Genomic DNA, 17,339 nt, shown 5'->3' with positions numbered 1-17,339 from the left:
TTTAAGTATAACTGAAATCTTAACTCAAGGTCCACTTACTAGCTCTTTCCAGGGCTTTATGTAAATAGATATACATGTAACTTATATTGTCCAAACAATCACCGATTGGCTCATGGATATAATTATAAAATAATATTGTAATAAGATTGTGAACCATTTACGGTCAGAATTGGTGGACAAACACACAAAAAGCTGCTGCTGATTTTTCTTCTGCAACTTATTTTTGGATCAATGAGTTGTTAATGTTCCTTTCAGGTTCGTCTGGGCGGCTCAGCTCAGCAGCTCTTCACAGAGAGCGTTCCCATGGAGATGGCGCCCATTTCCGTAGCGACCTGAAACGTCTCAGCTGTGACATCACAGCGAGGAACGTCGGCCTGACGCTGCCGTACGTCTACCTGGACCCCGCCACCGTGGAGGACAGCGTGACGCGCTGACGCTACAGCTAGCACAGTCTGCATCATGAGTTAGCTTAGCATCTGTAGCTTCACAGTGTTTCATCTGACTTATTTATTTATTTCTGATTTAAATGAACAATTTAGAAAATGCTTTTATTAGGCCGAGTTGATGTGTTGACAAACATGCTCACAGTTTAAATCTCTACATTATTTGTCCTGTGGGAACTTGATTATATTGATTGTAACTTTTGTTCACTTTGTTTCCGTCGGGAATTTTTCGGTATTTTCAGCTTTTAATTAATTTCGCAATTTCAATCCAAATTTAGGTGAATCTTTTTAAATCAGAGTTTGTCTGTCTGGTGTGTTGTTATTTTCCAGTTGTGGAAGAAGTATTTAGATCCTTTACTTCACTTTAGACTGCAGAGTAACTAAAGCTGTCAGACAAACGCAGTAAAAAGTCCAGTATTTGCCTCTGAGATGTGGCGGAGTGGAAGTAGGAAGATGCATAAAATGGACTGAGGACTGAAAACACTTCTGCCACCTCCAAACAAACAAACAAACAAACAAAAACAACACTTGATTTCTATATTTACAGTTAATTTCCCATTTAAAGAAGCTTTAACTGACATCAGTCAGCGTTACGGCTGTAATCACAGAGCTCTGTTTCAGGAAATACAGCATTATGAAATGATAAAGTATCAAGTCTCTCTCTAAAAGGATGTGATTTATGATTACTGCATTAGTAGCCTGTTGCAGCAATTTATTCAGCTTTCAAATACTATGTATTATTTCGTTGTACTCGCATTATGATTAAAATCACACCAAATAAATGGAAAGCAAAATAAATTACATGAATCAAAAACAAAAACTGATTTCTTGTTTTTTATTTTCACCTGTTTGAGTTTAGACCCATGCGTGCTAATCAGCGGTTCAACTTCCGGTTCCAACTCTCGAATTACCAGGTGAATCCAGGTGTCGGGAGCTTTTTTCAGGCTCAGGTGTGGCGGCGGCTTTCACCGGCTTCCAGCAGCTTCCAGCCGCTCTTCGGTCGCGCTCGGCGGGCAGAGAGAAGCGGAGTAGACCGGGTCGGCAGCTCCCGAACGGACGATGATGGCCTGGGTTTGGATCAGTTTGGTGGCTTTAGCCCAGATCAACACGGCAGAGGAGCCGCACAGGGACGCAGACGGAGGTTTGGCCGGTCTGAAGGCGCTGTTCTCGGACTCTGAGCCGCCGGTGGAGACCCGGAGCCGGGAAGACTTTTCCCGGTGCCGGTCTGGAAGTTTCTGAAAGGTAAAAGTCCACCTGGTTCAGGTCACATCGCGGTGACTCGCGCTGTGATCAGTGGGAAGATAGAAATGTAGTTTTTAATTGTTACAGATAATGCATCAAACATCTCTGCTGCTTCAGAGAAGAAAGCTGGAGCTCTGACTCCCTGACATGTTGAGTAAAAGCGCTTCGTGAATCAGATAATAGTGTAAGAACAGTTTTAACGTGGGTTTCATATCGAAATACTGTGGGTTTGTCTTTTCTGTAGAATTGAATTGATGTCTTGTATTGCAGTCCTGTGGAAGTCCTCTCTCTCTAACGGGGAGGAGGACTGGACTCAGGTGCACACGGACAACATGTCAGACCTTTAGAAACCGGTGGGGCTAGTTAAAGAGGCTTCAGGGCCCCGTGGAGCCGTTATGTGGGCCAGCTGCACTGTCGTCCTGCTGCAGCGGTAGTCTGTGGAGCAGCAGCTGCTGTCTGAGCCCTTCCTCTTGTCTCTGCTGTTTCAGGGTCGGAGCTCGCTGACGGACAGGCGGCAGACTTCGGCCGGCCTCAGTACCGCTGCAGCGGCGGCGCGCTGTCTGTTCGCCTGTCGCTCATCCGACACTCGGATCTACGCCTGGAAGGTGAGTTTGATTTGGCCTCCAGCTGGTTTCACACTTGTTGTTTCCAAGCTGGAGCTCTGTCTCGTTTCCTCTCTTGTCTCTTATAAAGGCTACAGGCGTTTCCTTGTTGGTTGAGGTGCTGTTGAATTTTGAGAGTTTTATAGTTCAGATGTGAAAGCCTACTTCTCTGTAGAGGAGAAACAAACTGTACCTCTCTTATTGTCTCTCATTATCTCATCATAATGCCACACCTGGAGGAATCTGTAACACTGGCTGTTCTTCAAGCTTTAGTGCATTTATTCAACAAAAGACGTGTTTTATAGATTCCCTCAACTATGAAAATGGTGAAAGGGAAACTGTAGTTGAGCCCCAGCAGGCCGATGTCTCCTGGAAGTTTGGTCCCAACAGACATGAAGGCCTCGGACAGAGAGCTTGAATGAGTGTTGTGTCCCAGCGCCCCCCGCAGGGCTGGCTGCTGTCTGACGCCTCATGTGTCTCTACAGATGGGAGCAGGTCGCTGTCGCTGCCGGACGGCTGTCGTGGTTCTGTCCGTACCTTCGGGCCGTGGCTGCTGCTGAAGCTGCCTTATACCAGCTGCCCCATGGCATTATGGGTAAATGTTTCCTTTTCTGCTTTTCTCACTTAAATCGCTGGAAACTAAATGTCTTTGAGTTTTGGACAAAACAAACATTGGCAGACGTCACCTTGAGCTTTGGGAAATTCTAACAGTTTTCACTAGTTTATACACAAGGATTCATTTAGAATATAATCAGCAAATCTAATGAGAATAATCATTAGTTACAACCGTGCATACATTAGTTTCCCATAAATGAGAATAATAACCTGAGTTGGGAGTTTAAAAGATGTAGAGCTGAAACGATCAGTTGATCGACAAACGGTTGGCAAATATTTTGACAATCGATTAATCAAGTCTTTATTATATTAAGCAAAAATTTAATTTTATTTATGTAGCACCAAATCATAACAGAAGCTATCTCATTGCACTTTTCCTATAGAGCAGGTCTAGACCGAACTCTTTATAATATTTAGAGACCCAACAAATCCCACCATGAGCAAGCACTTGGCGACAGCGCGAGAAAAACTTCCTTGACATAGTAGTATGACAGTTTACTGGTTACAGTTTCACAAAAGTGAATAATGGCTGTTTTTCTTGTCTTTTTGTGATATTAAACTAAACATCTTCTGGGTTTTTGATTTGGAACAAAACCTTTTTAAACAGGTATTTGAGTCACTGCTACTCTGGGAAACTGGGAAGGCCCTTCTTCACCATTTGACACCAAATAGACAAAATATGAATCCATTAATCAAGATTAAATAGTGACAATTTTTGTTTTATTTCTCCAGATTTCAAATGGAACGTGGTTTCGCCAGTTGAAACTGCGTTACTTCGACCATCTGCTGCAGGCGAACGTGATGGGTGTGGCCACTTGCGAGAATCCTGCAACGTCACTACAACTGGCGCCGCCGTTAGTGACTTGCAGAACAACAGATCTCACTGTGAAACTGCCTCTTGGAACAAGACTGAAGAGGGTAAAAGCTCTGGGTAAAGATGGTGTAGTTGGGAGGGCGCTCACAACAACAACCCCAGATGCAGTGTTGGTGCAGATATCAACACCAGCAAACACGGTAAGGAAGGCCTAATACTACTACAACAACAAAATAATTTTCTTTCTAAATTTCGGGGTGAGAGCTAATACCTGAATGTTTTGCAGGATTCCATCTTTGAAGTGACGTATTTTGACTCCACTGGGGAAATGTCAACGATGCTGGTGGATTGTTTCAGTGCAGTAACTCAAAGTGGGCGGGATCGTCACCCAAGAGCTGTGAAAGAACCAGACCAGTGGGCGCTTTGGGACTTTGAGGAGGTTTCTCTTGAACAGTTCATTCCAGGACCGACATCGACTCCATGTAATGAAGAAGGCACAACAGCAGTAACAACGCAGGTGACGTTTGCTGACTCTCAAATCTTTGAGTTGTGGGGATTTGATGAAATTCCTGATGGACCGTACACTGGCGACCAAACCACAGCTCCTCACACCACATCAGCATCCTGTGTTACCTCAACGACGAGCATTAGCACGACAACCAAGACCAGTGCCGCTACCACTACAAGCGATGCCCCGACGACCACGTCACCATCCTGTGCTACCTCAACGACGAGCATTAGCACGACAACCAAGACCAGTGCTGCTACCACTACAAGCGCCGCCCCGACAACCACGTCACCATCCTGTGCTACCTCAACGACAACCGCCGCCCCGACGACCACGTCACCATCCTGTGCTACCTCAACGACAACCGCCGCCCCGACGACCACGTCACCATCCTGTGCTACCTCAACGACAACCGCCGCCCCGACGACCACGTCACCATCCTGTTCTACCTCAACGACAACCACCACGGCCGCTCCAACGACAACCACCACGGCCGCTCCAACGACAACCACCACGGCCGCTCCAGCGACAACCACCACTGCCGCTCCAACGACAACCACCACGGCCGCTCCAACGACAACCACCACTGCCGCTCCAACGACAACCACCACTGCCGCTCCAACGACAACCACCACTGCCGCTCCAACGACAACCACCACTGCCGCTCCAACGACAACCACCACTGCCGCTCCAACGACAACCACCACTGCCGCTCCAACGACAACCACCACTGCCGCTCCAACGACAACCACCACTGCCGCTCCAACGACAACCACCACTGCCGCTCCAACGACAACCACCACTGCCGCTCCAACGACAACCACCACTGCCGCTCCAACGACAACCACCACTGCCGCTCCAACGACAACCACCACTGCCGCTCCAACGACAACCACCACTGCCGCTCCAACGACAACCACCACTGCCGCTCCAACGACAACCACCACTGCCGCTCCAACGACAACCACCACTGCCGCTCCAACGACAACCACCACTGCCGCCCAACGACAACCACCACTGCCGCTCCAACGACAACCACCACTGCCGCTCCAACGACAACCACCACTGCCGCTCCAACGACAACCACCACTGCCGCTCCAACGACAACCACCACTGCCGCTCCAACGACAACCACCACTGCCGCTCCAACGACAACCACCACTGCCGCTCCAACGACAACCACCACTGCCGCTCCAACGACAACCACCACTGCCGCTCCAACGACAACCACCACTGCCGCTCCAACGACAACCACCACTGCCGCTCCAACGACAACCACCACTGCCGCTCCAACGACAACCACCACGCTCCAACGACAACCACCACTGCCGCTCCCAACCACCACTGCCGCTCCAACGACAACCACCACTGCCGCTCCAACGACAACCACCACTGCCGCTCCAACGACAACCACCACTGCCGCTCCAACGACAACCACCACTGCCGCTCCAACGACAACCACCACTGCCGCTCCAACGACAACCACCACTGCCGCTCCAACGACAACCACCACTGCCGCTCCAACGACAACCACCACTGCCGCTCCAACGACAACCACCACTGCCGCTCCAACGACAACCACCACTGCGACAACCACCACTGCCGCTCCAACGACAACCACCACTGCCGCTCCAACGACAACCACCACTGCGCTCCAACGACAACCACCACTGCCGCTCCAACGACAACCACCACTGCCGCTCCAACGACAACCACCACTGCCGCTCCAACGACAACCACCACTGCCGCTCCAACGACAACCACCACTGCCGCTCCAACGACAACCACCACTGCCGCTCCAACGACAACCACCACTGCGCTCCAACGACAACCACCACTGCCGCTCCAACGACAACCACCACTGCGCTCCAACGACAACCACCACTGCCGCTCCAACGACAACCACCACTGCCGCTCCGACGACAACCACCACTGCCGCTCCAACGACAACCACCACTGCCGCTCCAACGACAACCACCACTGCCGCTCCAACGACAACCACCACTGCCGCTCCAACGACAACCACCACTGCCGCTCCAACGACAACCACCACTGCCGCTCCAACGACAACCACCACTGCCGCTCCAACGACAACCACCACTGCCGCTCCAACGACAACCACCACTGCCGCTCCAACGACAACCACCACTGCCGCTCCAACGACAACCACCACTGCCGCTCCAACGACAACCACCACTGCGCTCCAACGACAACCACCACTGCCGCTCCAACGACAACCACCACTGCCGCTCCAACGACAACCACCACTGCGCTCCTCCAGCGACAACCACTGCCCGCTCCAACGACAACCACCACTGCCGCTCCAACGACAACCACCACTGCCGCTCCAACGACAACCACCACTGCCGCTCCAACGACAACCACCACTGCCGCTCCAACGACAACCACCACTGCCGCTCCCACCACGACAACGACAACCACCACCACTGCCAACCACCAACGCCGCTCCAACGACCACCTGCCGCTCCAACGACAACCACCACTGCCGCTCCAGCGACAACCACCACGACAACCACCACTGCCGCTCCAACGACAACCACCACTGCCGCCACGACAACCACCACTGCCGCCCAACGACAACCACCACTGCCGCTCCAACGACAACCACCACTGCCGCTCCAACGACAACCACCACTGCCGCTCCAACGACAACCACCACTGCCGCTCCAACGACAACCACCACTGCCGCTCCAACGACAACCACCACTGCCGCTCCAACGACAACCACCACTGCCGCTCCAACGACAACCACCTGCGCAAATGACTAAAAGCACCCCTAGAATAGTGATGCCTACATCCCTCCCATTCACTGCTTCACTGTATTGCTTGTAATAAACCAAAGCTTTGTTATGTCAGGTGAAGTCTGATTTGTATTTTTTTTCATAACTAAAGGATTTGACATCAAAACGGTCAAAGCTACGTTAATTGCCACTGGGAAAATACTCAGCGGCTCTCGGCTCATCACTAGAAACCAAAGTCAAACTTTTAAATCGTACTCTTGAACGCATGTATTCTGCTGCAAAGATGTTTGCACTGCCACTACAGTTTACTATCACACACTCACATTTAAGCGCACCAATGAACAACTGGCATGTTTGACGGATGAGCCGCTGCTGGGTGATGGACATCCCTGCAGCTCAGCTATCTTCATTTGAACAGAGTGCAAAAAGTGAGGTGTGATGTTTGTTTAGCCTCTCTGTGAATCCCCTTTGACTTCAGTTTCAGTTAATGTCTTGGTTTTGGATGAATTTCTGTCTGCTGGTAGAAGCAGCAGCTGATATTGAGCGTAAGGGGGCTCTTTTATTTTGAACATGCTTCATGGTCTGAGACCACCACTTTGGGAATCATGGTGTAGTCTGGTTTAATTACTGCTACTTTGGCAATTCATGATGTTTTTGTAACTTTTCTTTCGGGTCTTGAGCTGAAAAAGTTTGGGAACCCCTGTCCTAGTGTCAGGCGCTGCAGCAGCCCAGTCGCCTGGAAAAAATGCATCAATTGTACGTTTCTGCAAACCACAGATACGTACAATCTGTACGTTTGAATAAATCTCAGATGTATCATATCAACATTTCTATAATATGTAGCAGTTGTAGCTAAGATGACGTCTTCAGGAGCTGATTTCCTAGATGGCTGGAAGTTTCAAAAGCACCAGAGACCACTGTTCAACACAATAACACCGCGGTTTCAGCGAGGCATCGGACACGCTGCATTAAATGGTTTGTATGAAGTATGTTGTGTTTATACTGTGAGGGTGCCGGGACTCAGTGAGGCTCGTTGGGGTTGGAAGCGAGGTGCAAAGCTTTGAGACTGGTATGTGAAGAGCAAGCAACAGACCCGTCTGTAGCTGGGCCAACATTGTGTTGAAGTTTATAACGGCGTTGTTTCAGGGCAGCGACGCCGGAAATGTGACAGTGGCGTGAAGGACAAGGATCCGTCAGTTCCACACTTCCAATTCACTGTCGCTGTAGAAAGCCCCGCAGTCTCGCCAGAGAGTATACGTTCTATTCTAATGTCCACCAAACCTACTCACGCATTGATTTCTTTCTAACCAGTAATTCAATCATACCAAATATCATAGAAACCAAAATTCATCCCATCAATATTAGTGACCATTCTCCGGTAACTCTCACATGGAACACACCCGCCATACAGAAGCACCCCACTAGATGGCGTTTTAATACATCACTCCTGAAAGATCCAGAATTTGACAGCTACTTCAAGAGAGAGTGGACATCCTTCCTTGAAATAAATGATTCTCCAAAGTCACCAGCATCACTGCTCTGGGAAACATGGAAAGTAGTATTACGGAGAAAAATTATATCATATTCAGTTCCTAAAAAGAAGTCCAACTAGAAGAAAAAATAAAAGAATTGGAAATTGTACACGCAAATAAACCATCAGAAACCATCCATAAAGAATTAAGAAAAAATAAATGCTTGCTTAATGAAATAATAAATAAAAGAAACCAGTTTCTTATTCACAGACTTCGCCACGAAACTTTTCACCATAGCAATAAATCCGGAAAATATTTAGCCAGTCAAATCAAAAGAAATACAGAAAAAACAGCTATAACGTCTATTAAAAACTCAGCAGGGAAGCTAACCAATTCACCAATTGAGATAAACAAAATATTTGAAGAATACTACAAAAAATTATACTCATCTGATCTGGACCCAAACCAAGAAGACATAAACCAATTCCTCGATAACACCAAGAGGATCGATGTCCCCTCTGACAGTGAAGATGATGAGAGCCTATTAGGAAACCCCACCACCTTGTCCATCTCTGCTCCTCCCACACCTGCCAGCGCCACCAACCAGCTGAAGGAGAGTATGGCCCAGCTGGGCTGTCTGACCACCCAGACAACACCCGACAGCAGCTTAAAGAGGAGCTCCAGCGGCTAAAGAGAGACAACCAGGCCTTGGCATCTGCCCTCAGAGGAAGTCTAGAGGCGCTCCAACAGGAGAACAGTGTGCTCAGTTAGCCAAAGTGAAGGAGGATGCTGAGAATAGAGAAAGGAGCTTCACCAGGCAAGTCCAACACCTGACAGACCAACTCTCATCAGTGCCCACAATGACAAGTACAGAGACAAAGACTCTCCCTGCCAGTGTCCCAAACCCCCTTTGCTCTGCACTCAGCCCAACAACACCCTGGCACCTGCCGATACATCCACACAGCCAGCTGCCAACAGCCAGCTCTGCCCATCCCAGCTTCCCTCCACTCAGCCTGAAGAGGAATCCCCACATGTGGTCCTGCTGGCTGACTCTAATGGGAAATTCCTGGACACAAACAAGCTATTTCCTGGTAAGAAAGTGCTATCTAAACGCTGCAGCACCACAGGCCAGGGAATGAAGCTTTTGAAAAAGGAGACCCTCAAGAGCCCTCATTGTCTGGTGATCCACACAGGAACAAACGACCTACACAGCCTCAGTAAAGACACTGCTGAGGCAGTGAGGAAGATGGCGGAGCAGGCCAGTAGGGAGTTCCCTGACACTCGCATTATAGTCTCCACCCCGCTGCCTAGGATGGACACCCCCTCTCATGTCATCCATGACATTAATATGGAGATCAGAAGAGGACGTGCCCCCTTACCCAACGTTCACCTGGCCCTCCACCCAACCATTGCCACCTGGGACCTCTGTGATGGACTCCATCTACACAGAGAGCGGGTGAAGCCATACTTCTCACTTGAGAAACTGAACGATAGCAATAGTAGTAGTCTGTACAATGATATTAGTGTAAAAAAAAAAAATAGTACAGCTCAAGACCTGAAAGAGAAATTACAAAAACATCATGAATTGCCAAAGTAGCAGTAATTAAACCAGACTACACCATGATTCCCAAAGTGGTGGTCTCAGACCATGAAGCATGTTCAAAATAAAAGAGCCCCCTTACGCTCAATATCAGCTGCTGCTTCTACCAGCAGACAGAAATTCATCCAAAACCAAGACATTAACTGAAACTGGAGTCAAAGGGGATTCACAGAGCAGCTAAACAAACATCACACCTCACTTGTTGCACTCTGTTCAAATGAAGATAGCTGAGCTGCAGGGATGTCCATCACCCAGCAGTGGCTCACGCGTCAAACATGCCAGTTGTTTGTTGGTGCTCTTAAATGTGTGCGTGATAGTAAACTGTAATGGCAGTGCAAACATCTTTGCAGCAGAAAACATGCGCTCAAGAGTACGATTTAAAAGTTTGACTTTGGTTTCTAGTGATGAGCCGAGAGCCGCTGAGTATTTTACTCCCAAAATATCAAACAGAATAAACAGTAAAATGCCTGATTGCATACAGCGTCATGTTTTGTCAAGGTTCATGTTTCCCACTTGATGTCTGAAGTGCAGGGATAATGTACCGCGGGGAAAAAATTATGTATTTTCCACTGTAACATTGTCTGAGTCGTAATCTTGCCAGAGTTACTTTGTTCGATTTAAAACTAGATTTGATTGATAGCAGCACAAATCACCAGATAACAAATTAAGCCATAGTCATTGAGTGGACACCATCGACTCCAATGAGATGGTGTTGCTCTGTGTCAGCTGGATGTGGAAGTCAGCCATTTTCTAACATGTTAGTTTAACAGCTGTTTGTTTTACTGCCCCCAGTGGCAGTTAACGTAGCTTTGACCTCAAGGCTTTTTACCGTTATAATGTCAACCCCTTTAGTTATGACAAAAATACAAATCAGACTTCACCTGATATAACAAAGCTTCGGTTTATTACAAACAATACAGTGAGGGAGGCATCACTATTCTAGGGGTGCTGTTACTCATCGGCGCAGGTGGTGGTTGTTGTGGCCCTGGTTGTCGTCGTCGGGGCCCTGGTGGTGCTGGTTGTTGTCGGGGCAGCGGTTGTTGTCTGGGCGCAGGTGGTGGTCGTCGAGGAACTGGTGGTGGTGGTTGAGGCAGTCGAGTTTGAGGCGGTTGTTGGGGCGGCGCTGGTGGTCGGGGTGACGGTAGGGGCGGCGCTGGTGGTGCTGGTCGGGCCGGCGCTGCTGGTCGGGGTGACGGGAGGGGCGGCACTGGTGGTGCTGGTTGGGGTGACGGTAGGGGCGGCGCTGGTGGTGCTGATCGGGCCGGCGCTGCTGGTCGGGGTGACGGGAGGGGCGGCGCTGGTGGTGCTGGTCGGGTGACGGTAGGGGCAGCGCTGGTGGTGCTGGTGCGGGTAACGGTAGGGGAGGCGCTGGTCGGGGTGACGGTAGGGGCGGCGCTGGTGGTGCTGATTGGGCCGGCGCTGCTGGTCGGGGTGACGGTAGGGGCGGCGCTGGTGGTGCTGATCGGGCCGGCGCTGCTGGTCGGGGTGACTGTAGGGGCAGCGCTGGTGGTGCTGGTCGGGCCGGTGCTGGTGGTCGGGGTAACGGTAGGGGAGGCGCTGATCGGGCCGGCGCTGCTGCTTGGGGTGACGGGAGGGGCAGCGCTGGTGGTGCTGGTCGGGGTAACGGTAGGGGCGGGGCTGGTGGTGCTGGTCGGGCCGGCGCTGCTGGTCGGGGTGACGGTAGGGGCGGCGCTGGTGGTGCTGATTGGGCCGGCGCTGCTGGTCGGGGTGACGGGAGGGGCGGCGCTGGTGGTGCTGGTCGGGGTAACGGTAGGGGCGGGGCTGGTGGTGCTGGTCGGGCCGGCGCTGCTGGTCGGGGTGACGGTAGGGGCGGCGCTGGTGGTGCTGATTGGGCCGGCGCTGCTGGTCGGGTGACGGTAGGGGCGGCGCTGGTGGTGCTGATTGGGCCGGCGCTGCTGGTTGGGGTGACGGAGGGGCGGCGCTGGTGGTGCTGGTCGGGTAACGTAGGGGGGGCTGGTGGTGCTGGTCAGTGCTGGTCAGGGGCGGGCTGGTGGTGCTGGCTGGTGGTGCTGGTCGGGGGCGCGCTGGTGGTGCTGGGCGCTGCTGGTCGGGTGACGGTAGGGGCGGCGCTGGTGGTGCTGGATCGGGCCGGCGCTGCTGGTCGGGTGATGGGAGGGGCGGCGCTGGTGGTGCTGGTCGGGGGTAGGGGGTGCTGGTGGCGCTGGTGGTGCTGGTCGGGCCGGGTGATGGTACGGGGGGCGGCGCTGGTGGTGCTGGTCGGGGTGATGGTAGGGGCGGTGCTGGTGGTGCTGGTCGGGGCGGGCGCTGCTGGTCGGGCCGGCGCTGCTGGTCGGGTGACGGGAGGGGCGGCGCTGGTGGTGCTGGTCAGGGTGACGGTAGGGGCAGCGCTGGTGGTGCTGGTCGGGCCGGCGCTGGTGGTCGGGGTGACGGTAGGGGAGGCGCTGATCGGGCCGGCGCTGCTGGTCGGGGTGACGGTAGGGGCGGCGCTGGTGGTGCTGATCGGGCCGGCGCTGCTGGTCGGGGTGACGGGAGGGGCGGCGCTGGTGGTGCTGGTCGGGGTGACGGTAGGGGCAGCGCTGGTGGTGCTGGTCGGGCCGGTGCTGGTGGTCGGGGTAACGGTAGGGGAGGCGCTGATCGGGCCGGCGCTGCTGGTTGGGGTGACGGGAGGGGCGGCGCTGGTGGTGCTGATCGGGCCGGGCGCTGCTGATCGGGGTGACGGTAGGGGCAGCGCTGGTGGTGCTGATCGGGCCGGCGCTGCTGGTTGGGGTGACGGGAGGAGCGGCGCTGGTGGTGCTGGTCGGGTGACGGTAGGGGCGGCGCTGGTGGTGCTGGTCGGGCCCGGCGCTGCTGGTCGGGGTGACGGTAGGGGCGGCGCTGGTGGTGCTGGTCGGGGTGACGGTAGGGGCGTCGCTGGTGGTGCTGATCGGGCCGGCGCTGATGGTCGGGGTGACGGGAGGGGCAGCGCTGGTGGTGCTGGTCGGGGTAACGGTAGGGGAGGCGCTGATCGGGCCGGCGCTGCTGCTTGGGGTGACGGGAGGGACGGCGCTGGTGGTGCTGGTCGGGGTAACGGTAGGGGCGGGGCTGGTGGTGCTGGTTGGGGCGCTGCTGGTGGGGGTGACAGTAGGGGCGGCGCTGGTGGTGCTGATCGGGCCGGCGCTGCTGGTCGGGGTGACGGTAGCGGCGGTGCTGATCGGGCCGGCGCTGCTGGTCGGGGTGACGGGAGGGGCGGCGCTGGTGGTGCTGGTCAGGGTGACGGGAGGGGCGGCGCTGGTGGTGCTGGTCAGGGTGACGGTAGGGGCAGCGCTGGTGGTGCTGGTCGGGCCGGTGCTGGTGGTCGGGTGACGGTAGGGGAGGCGCTGATCGGGCCGGGCGCTGCTGGTCGGGGTGACGGTAGGGGCGGCGCTGGTGGTGCTGATCGGGCCGGCGCTGCTGGTCGGAGTGACGGGAGGGGCGGCGCTGGTGGTGCTGGTCGGGGTGACGGTAGGGGCAGCGCTGGTGGTGCTGGTCGGGCCGGTGCTGGTGGTCGGGTAACGGCAGTAGGGAGGCGCTGATCGGGCCGGCGCTGCTGGTTGGGGTGACGGGAGGGGCGGCGCTGGTGGTGCTGATCGGGCCGGCGCTGCTGATCGGGTGACGGTAGGGGCAGCGCTGGTGGTGCTGATCGGGCCGGCGCTGCTGGTTGGGGTGACGGGAGGAGCGGCGCTGGTGGTGCTGGTCGGGGTGACGGTAGGGGCGGCGCTGGTGGTGCTGGTCGGGCCGGCGCTGCTGGTCGGGGTGACGGTAGGGGCGGCGCTGGTGGTGCTGGTCGGGGTGACGGTAGGGGCGTCGCTGGTGGTGCTGATCGGGCCGGCGCTGATGGTCGGGGTGACGGGAGGGGCAGCGCTGGTGGTGCTGGTCGGGGTGACGGTAGGGGCGGCGCTGGTGGTGCTGGTCGGGGTGACGGTAGGGGCGGCGCTGGTGGTGCTGGTCGGGGTGACGGGAGGGGCGGCGCTGATGGTGCTGGTCGGGGTGGTGGAGGGGCGGCGCTGGTGGTGCTGGTCGGGGTGACGGTAGGGGCTGCGCTGCTGGTTGGGGTGACGGTAGGGGCGGTGCTGGTTGGGGTGACGGTAGAGGCGGCACTGGTGGTGCTAATCGGGCCGGCGCTGATCGAGCCGGCGCTGCTGGTCGGGGTGATGGTAGGGGCGGTGCTGGTCGGGCCGGCGCTGCTGGTCGGGGTGGCGCTGGTGGTGCTGATCGAGCCGGCGCTGCTGGTCGGGGTGACTGTAGGAGCGGTGCTGGTTGGGGTGACGCTGATGGTGGTGGTCGTCGGAGCGGCGCTGGTGGTCGTCGACGTCGTTGTTGTTGGAGCGGCGCTGGTCGGGGTGACGGTAGGGGCGGCGCTGGTGGTGCTGGTCGGGGTGACGGTAGGGGCGGCGCTGATGGTGCTGGTCGGGGTGACGGGAGGGGCGGCGCTGGTGGTGCTGGTCGGGGTGACGGTAGGGACGGTGCTGGTGGTGCTGACGGTAGGGGCTGCGCTGCTGGTTGGGGTGACGGTAGAGGCGGCACTGGTGGTGCTAATCGGGCCGGCGCTGATCGAGCCGGCGCTGCTGGTCGGGGTGATGGTAGGGGCGGTGCTGGTCGGGCCGGCGCTGCTGGTCGGGGTGGCGCTGGTGGTGCTGATCGAGCCGGCGCTGCTGGTCGGGGTGACTGTAGGAGCGCTGCTGGTTGGGGTGACGCTGATGGTGGTGGTCGTCGGAGCGGCGCTGGTGGTCGTCGACGTCGTTGTTGTTGGAGCGGCGCTGGTCGGGGTGACGGTAGGGGCGGCGCTGGTGGTGTTGATCAGGCCGGCGCTGGTGGTCGGGGTGACGGTAGGAGCGGCGCTGGTGGTGCTGGTTGGGGTGACGGTAGGGGCGGCGCTGGTCGGGCCGGCACTGCTGGTCGGGGTGACGGTAGGGGCGGCGCTGGTGGTTGGAGGGCTGGTGGTGGTCGTCGGAGCGGCACTGGTGGTCGTCGTCGTTGTTGGAGCGGCGCTAGTGCTGGTTGGGCCAGCGCTGCTGGTTTGGGTGACGGTAGGGGCGGCGCTGGTGGTGGTCGTGGTTGTTGTTGAGGTAGCACAGGATGTTGACGTGGTCATCGGGGCAGCGCTTGTGGTAGCGGCACTGGTCTTGGTTGTCGTGCTGATGCTGGTCGTTGAGGTAGCACAGGATGGTGACGTGGTCGTCGGGGCATCGCTTGTAGTGGTAGCGGCACTGGTCTTGGTTGTTGTGCTGATCGTTGAGGTAGCACAGGATGCTGATGTGGTGTGAGGAGCTGTGGTTTGGTCGCCAGTGTACGGTCCATCAGGAATTTCATCAAATCCCCACAACTCAAAGATTTGAGAGTCAGCAAACGTCACCTGCGTTGTTACTGCTGTCGTGCCTTCTTCATTACATGGAGTCGATGTCGGTCCTGGAATGAACTGTTCAAGAGAAACCTCCTCAAAGTCCCAAAGCGCCCACTGGTCTGGTTCTTTCACAGCTCTTGGGTGACGATCCCGCCCACTTTGAGTTACTGCACTGAAACAATCCGCCAGCATCGTTGACATTTCCCCAGTGGAGTCAAAATACGTCACTTCAAAGATGGAATCCTGCAAAACATTCAGGTATTAGCTCTCACCCCTAAATTTAAAAAGAAAATTATTTTGTTGTTGTAGTAGTATTAGGCCTTCCTTACCGTGTTTGCTGGTGTTGATATCTGCACCAACACTGCATCTGGGGTTGTTGTTGTGAGCGCCCTCCCAACTACACCATCTTTACCCAGAGCTTTTACCCTCTTCAGTCTTGTTCCAAGAGGCAGTTTCACAGTGAGATCTGTTGTTCTGCAAGTCACTAACGGGCGGCGCCAGTTGTAGTGACGTTGCAGGATTCTCGCAAGTGGCCACACCCATCACGTTCGCCTGCAGCAGATGGTCGAAGTAACGCAGTTTCAACTGGCGAAACCACGTTCCATTTGAAATCTGGAGAAATAAAACAAAAATTGTCACTATTTAATCTTGATTAATGGATTCATATTTTGTCTATTTGGTGTCAAATGGTGAAGAAGGGCCTTCCCAGTTTCCCAGAGTAGCAGTGACTCAAATACCTGTTTAAAAAGGTTTTGTTCCAAATCAAAAACCCAGAAGATGTTTAGTTTAATATCACAAAAAGACAAGAAAAACAGCCATTATTCACTTTTGTGAAACTGTAACCAGTAAACTGTCATACTACTATGTCAAGGAAGTTTTTCCTCGCCGCTGTCGCCAAGTGCTTGCTCATGGTGGGATTTGTTGGGTCTCTAAATATTATAAAGAGTTCGGTCTAGACCTGCTCTATAGGAAAAGTGCAATGAGATAGCTTCTGTTATGATTTGGTGCTACATAAATAAAATTAAATTTTTGCTTAATATAATAAAGACTTGATTAATCGATTGTCAAAATATTTGCCAACCGTTTGTCGATCAACTGATCGTTTCAGCTCTACATCTTTTAAACTCCCAACTCAGGTTATTATTCTCATTTATGGGAAACTAATGTATGCATGGCTGTAACTAATGATTATTCTCATTAGATTTGCTGATTATATTCTAAATGAATCCTTGTGTATAAACTAGTGAAAAATGTTATAATTTCCCAAAGCTCAAGGTGACGTCTGCCAATGTTTGTTTTGTCCAAAACTCAAAGATATTTAGTTTCCAGCGATTTAAGTGAGAAAAGCAGAAAAGGAAACATTTTTTACCCATAATGCCATGGGGCAGCTGGTATAAGGCAGCTTCAGCAGCAGCCACGGCCCGAAGGTACGGACAGAACCACGACAGCCGTCCGGCAGCGACAGCGACCTGCTCCCATCTGTAGAGACACATGAGGCGTCAGACAGCAGCCAGCCCTGCGGGGGGCGCTGGGACACAACACTCATTCAAGCTCTCTGTCCGAGGCCTTCATGTCTGTTGGGACCAAACTTCCAGGAGACATCGGCCTGCTGGGGCTCAACTACAGTTTCCCTTTCACCATTTTCATAGTTGAGGGAATCTATAAAACACGTCTTTTGTTGAATAAATGCACTAAAGCTTGAAGAACAGCCAGTGTTACAGATTCCTCCAGGTGTGGCATTATGATGAGAGACAATAAGAGAGGTACAGTTTGTTTCTGCTCTACAGAGAAGTAGGCTTTCACATCTGAACTATAAAACTCTCAAAATTCAACAGCACCTCAACCAACAAGGAAACGCCTGTAGCCTTTATAAGAGACAAGAGAGGAAACGAGACAGAGCTCCAGCTTGGAAACAACAAGTGTGAAACCAGCTGGAGGCC

The 17,339-nt window shown here is 53.8% G+C and overlaps 1 protein-coding gene and 1 pseudogene across 1 annotated transcript; one reads left to right on the top strand and one right to left on the bottom strand.

The window, feature by feature from the left end:
- Positions 1 to 1,309: 1,309 nt before the first annotated feature.
- On the top strand, positions 1,310 to 7,100 carry LOC122865905 (annotated as a pseudogene).
- A 3,840-nt stretch (positions 7,101 to 10,940) lies between these two features.
- LOC122865986 (flocculation protein FLO11-like) lies at positions 10,941 to 15,864 on the bottom strand. The gene is made up of 5 exons (XM_044175083.1): positions 15,729 to 15,864; positions 14,393 to 15,642; positions 12,077 to 13,016; positions 11,484 to 11,974; positions 10,941 to 11,367 (listed from the first exon to the last, which is right to left on the bottom strand). The coding sequence occupies exons 2-5, from the start codon at positions 15,598 to 15,600 to the stop codon at positions 11,010 to 11,012; spliced, it is 2,997 nt and encodes a 998-aa protein (XP_044031018.1). The 5' UTR covers positions 15,601 to 15,642; positions 15,729 to 15,864; the 3' UTR covers positions 10,941 to 11,009.
- Between the last annotated feature and the right edge of the window lie 1,475 nt (positions 15,865 to 17,339).

This window comes from Siniperca chuatsi, linkage group LG18 (genome assembly GCF_020085105.1).
Source record: "Siniperca chuatsi isolate FFG_IHB_CAS linkage group LG18, ASM2008510v1, whole genome shotgun sequence".
NCBI classification, from domain to species: Eukaryota; Metazoa; Chordata; class Actinopteri; order Centrarchiformes; family Sinipercidae; genus Siniperca; species Siniperca chuatsi.
Note: the sequence above shows the minus strand (reverse complement) of the source record. Positions and strands in the feature narration are given on the sequence as shown.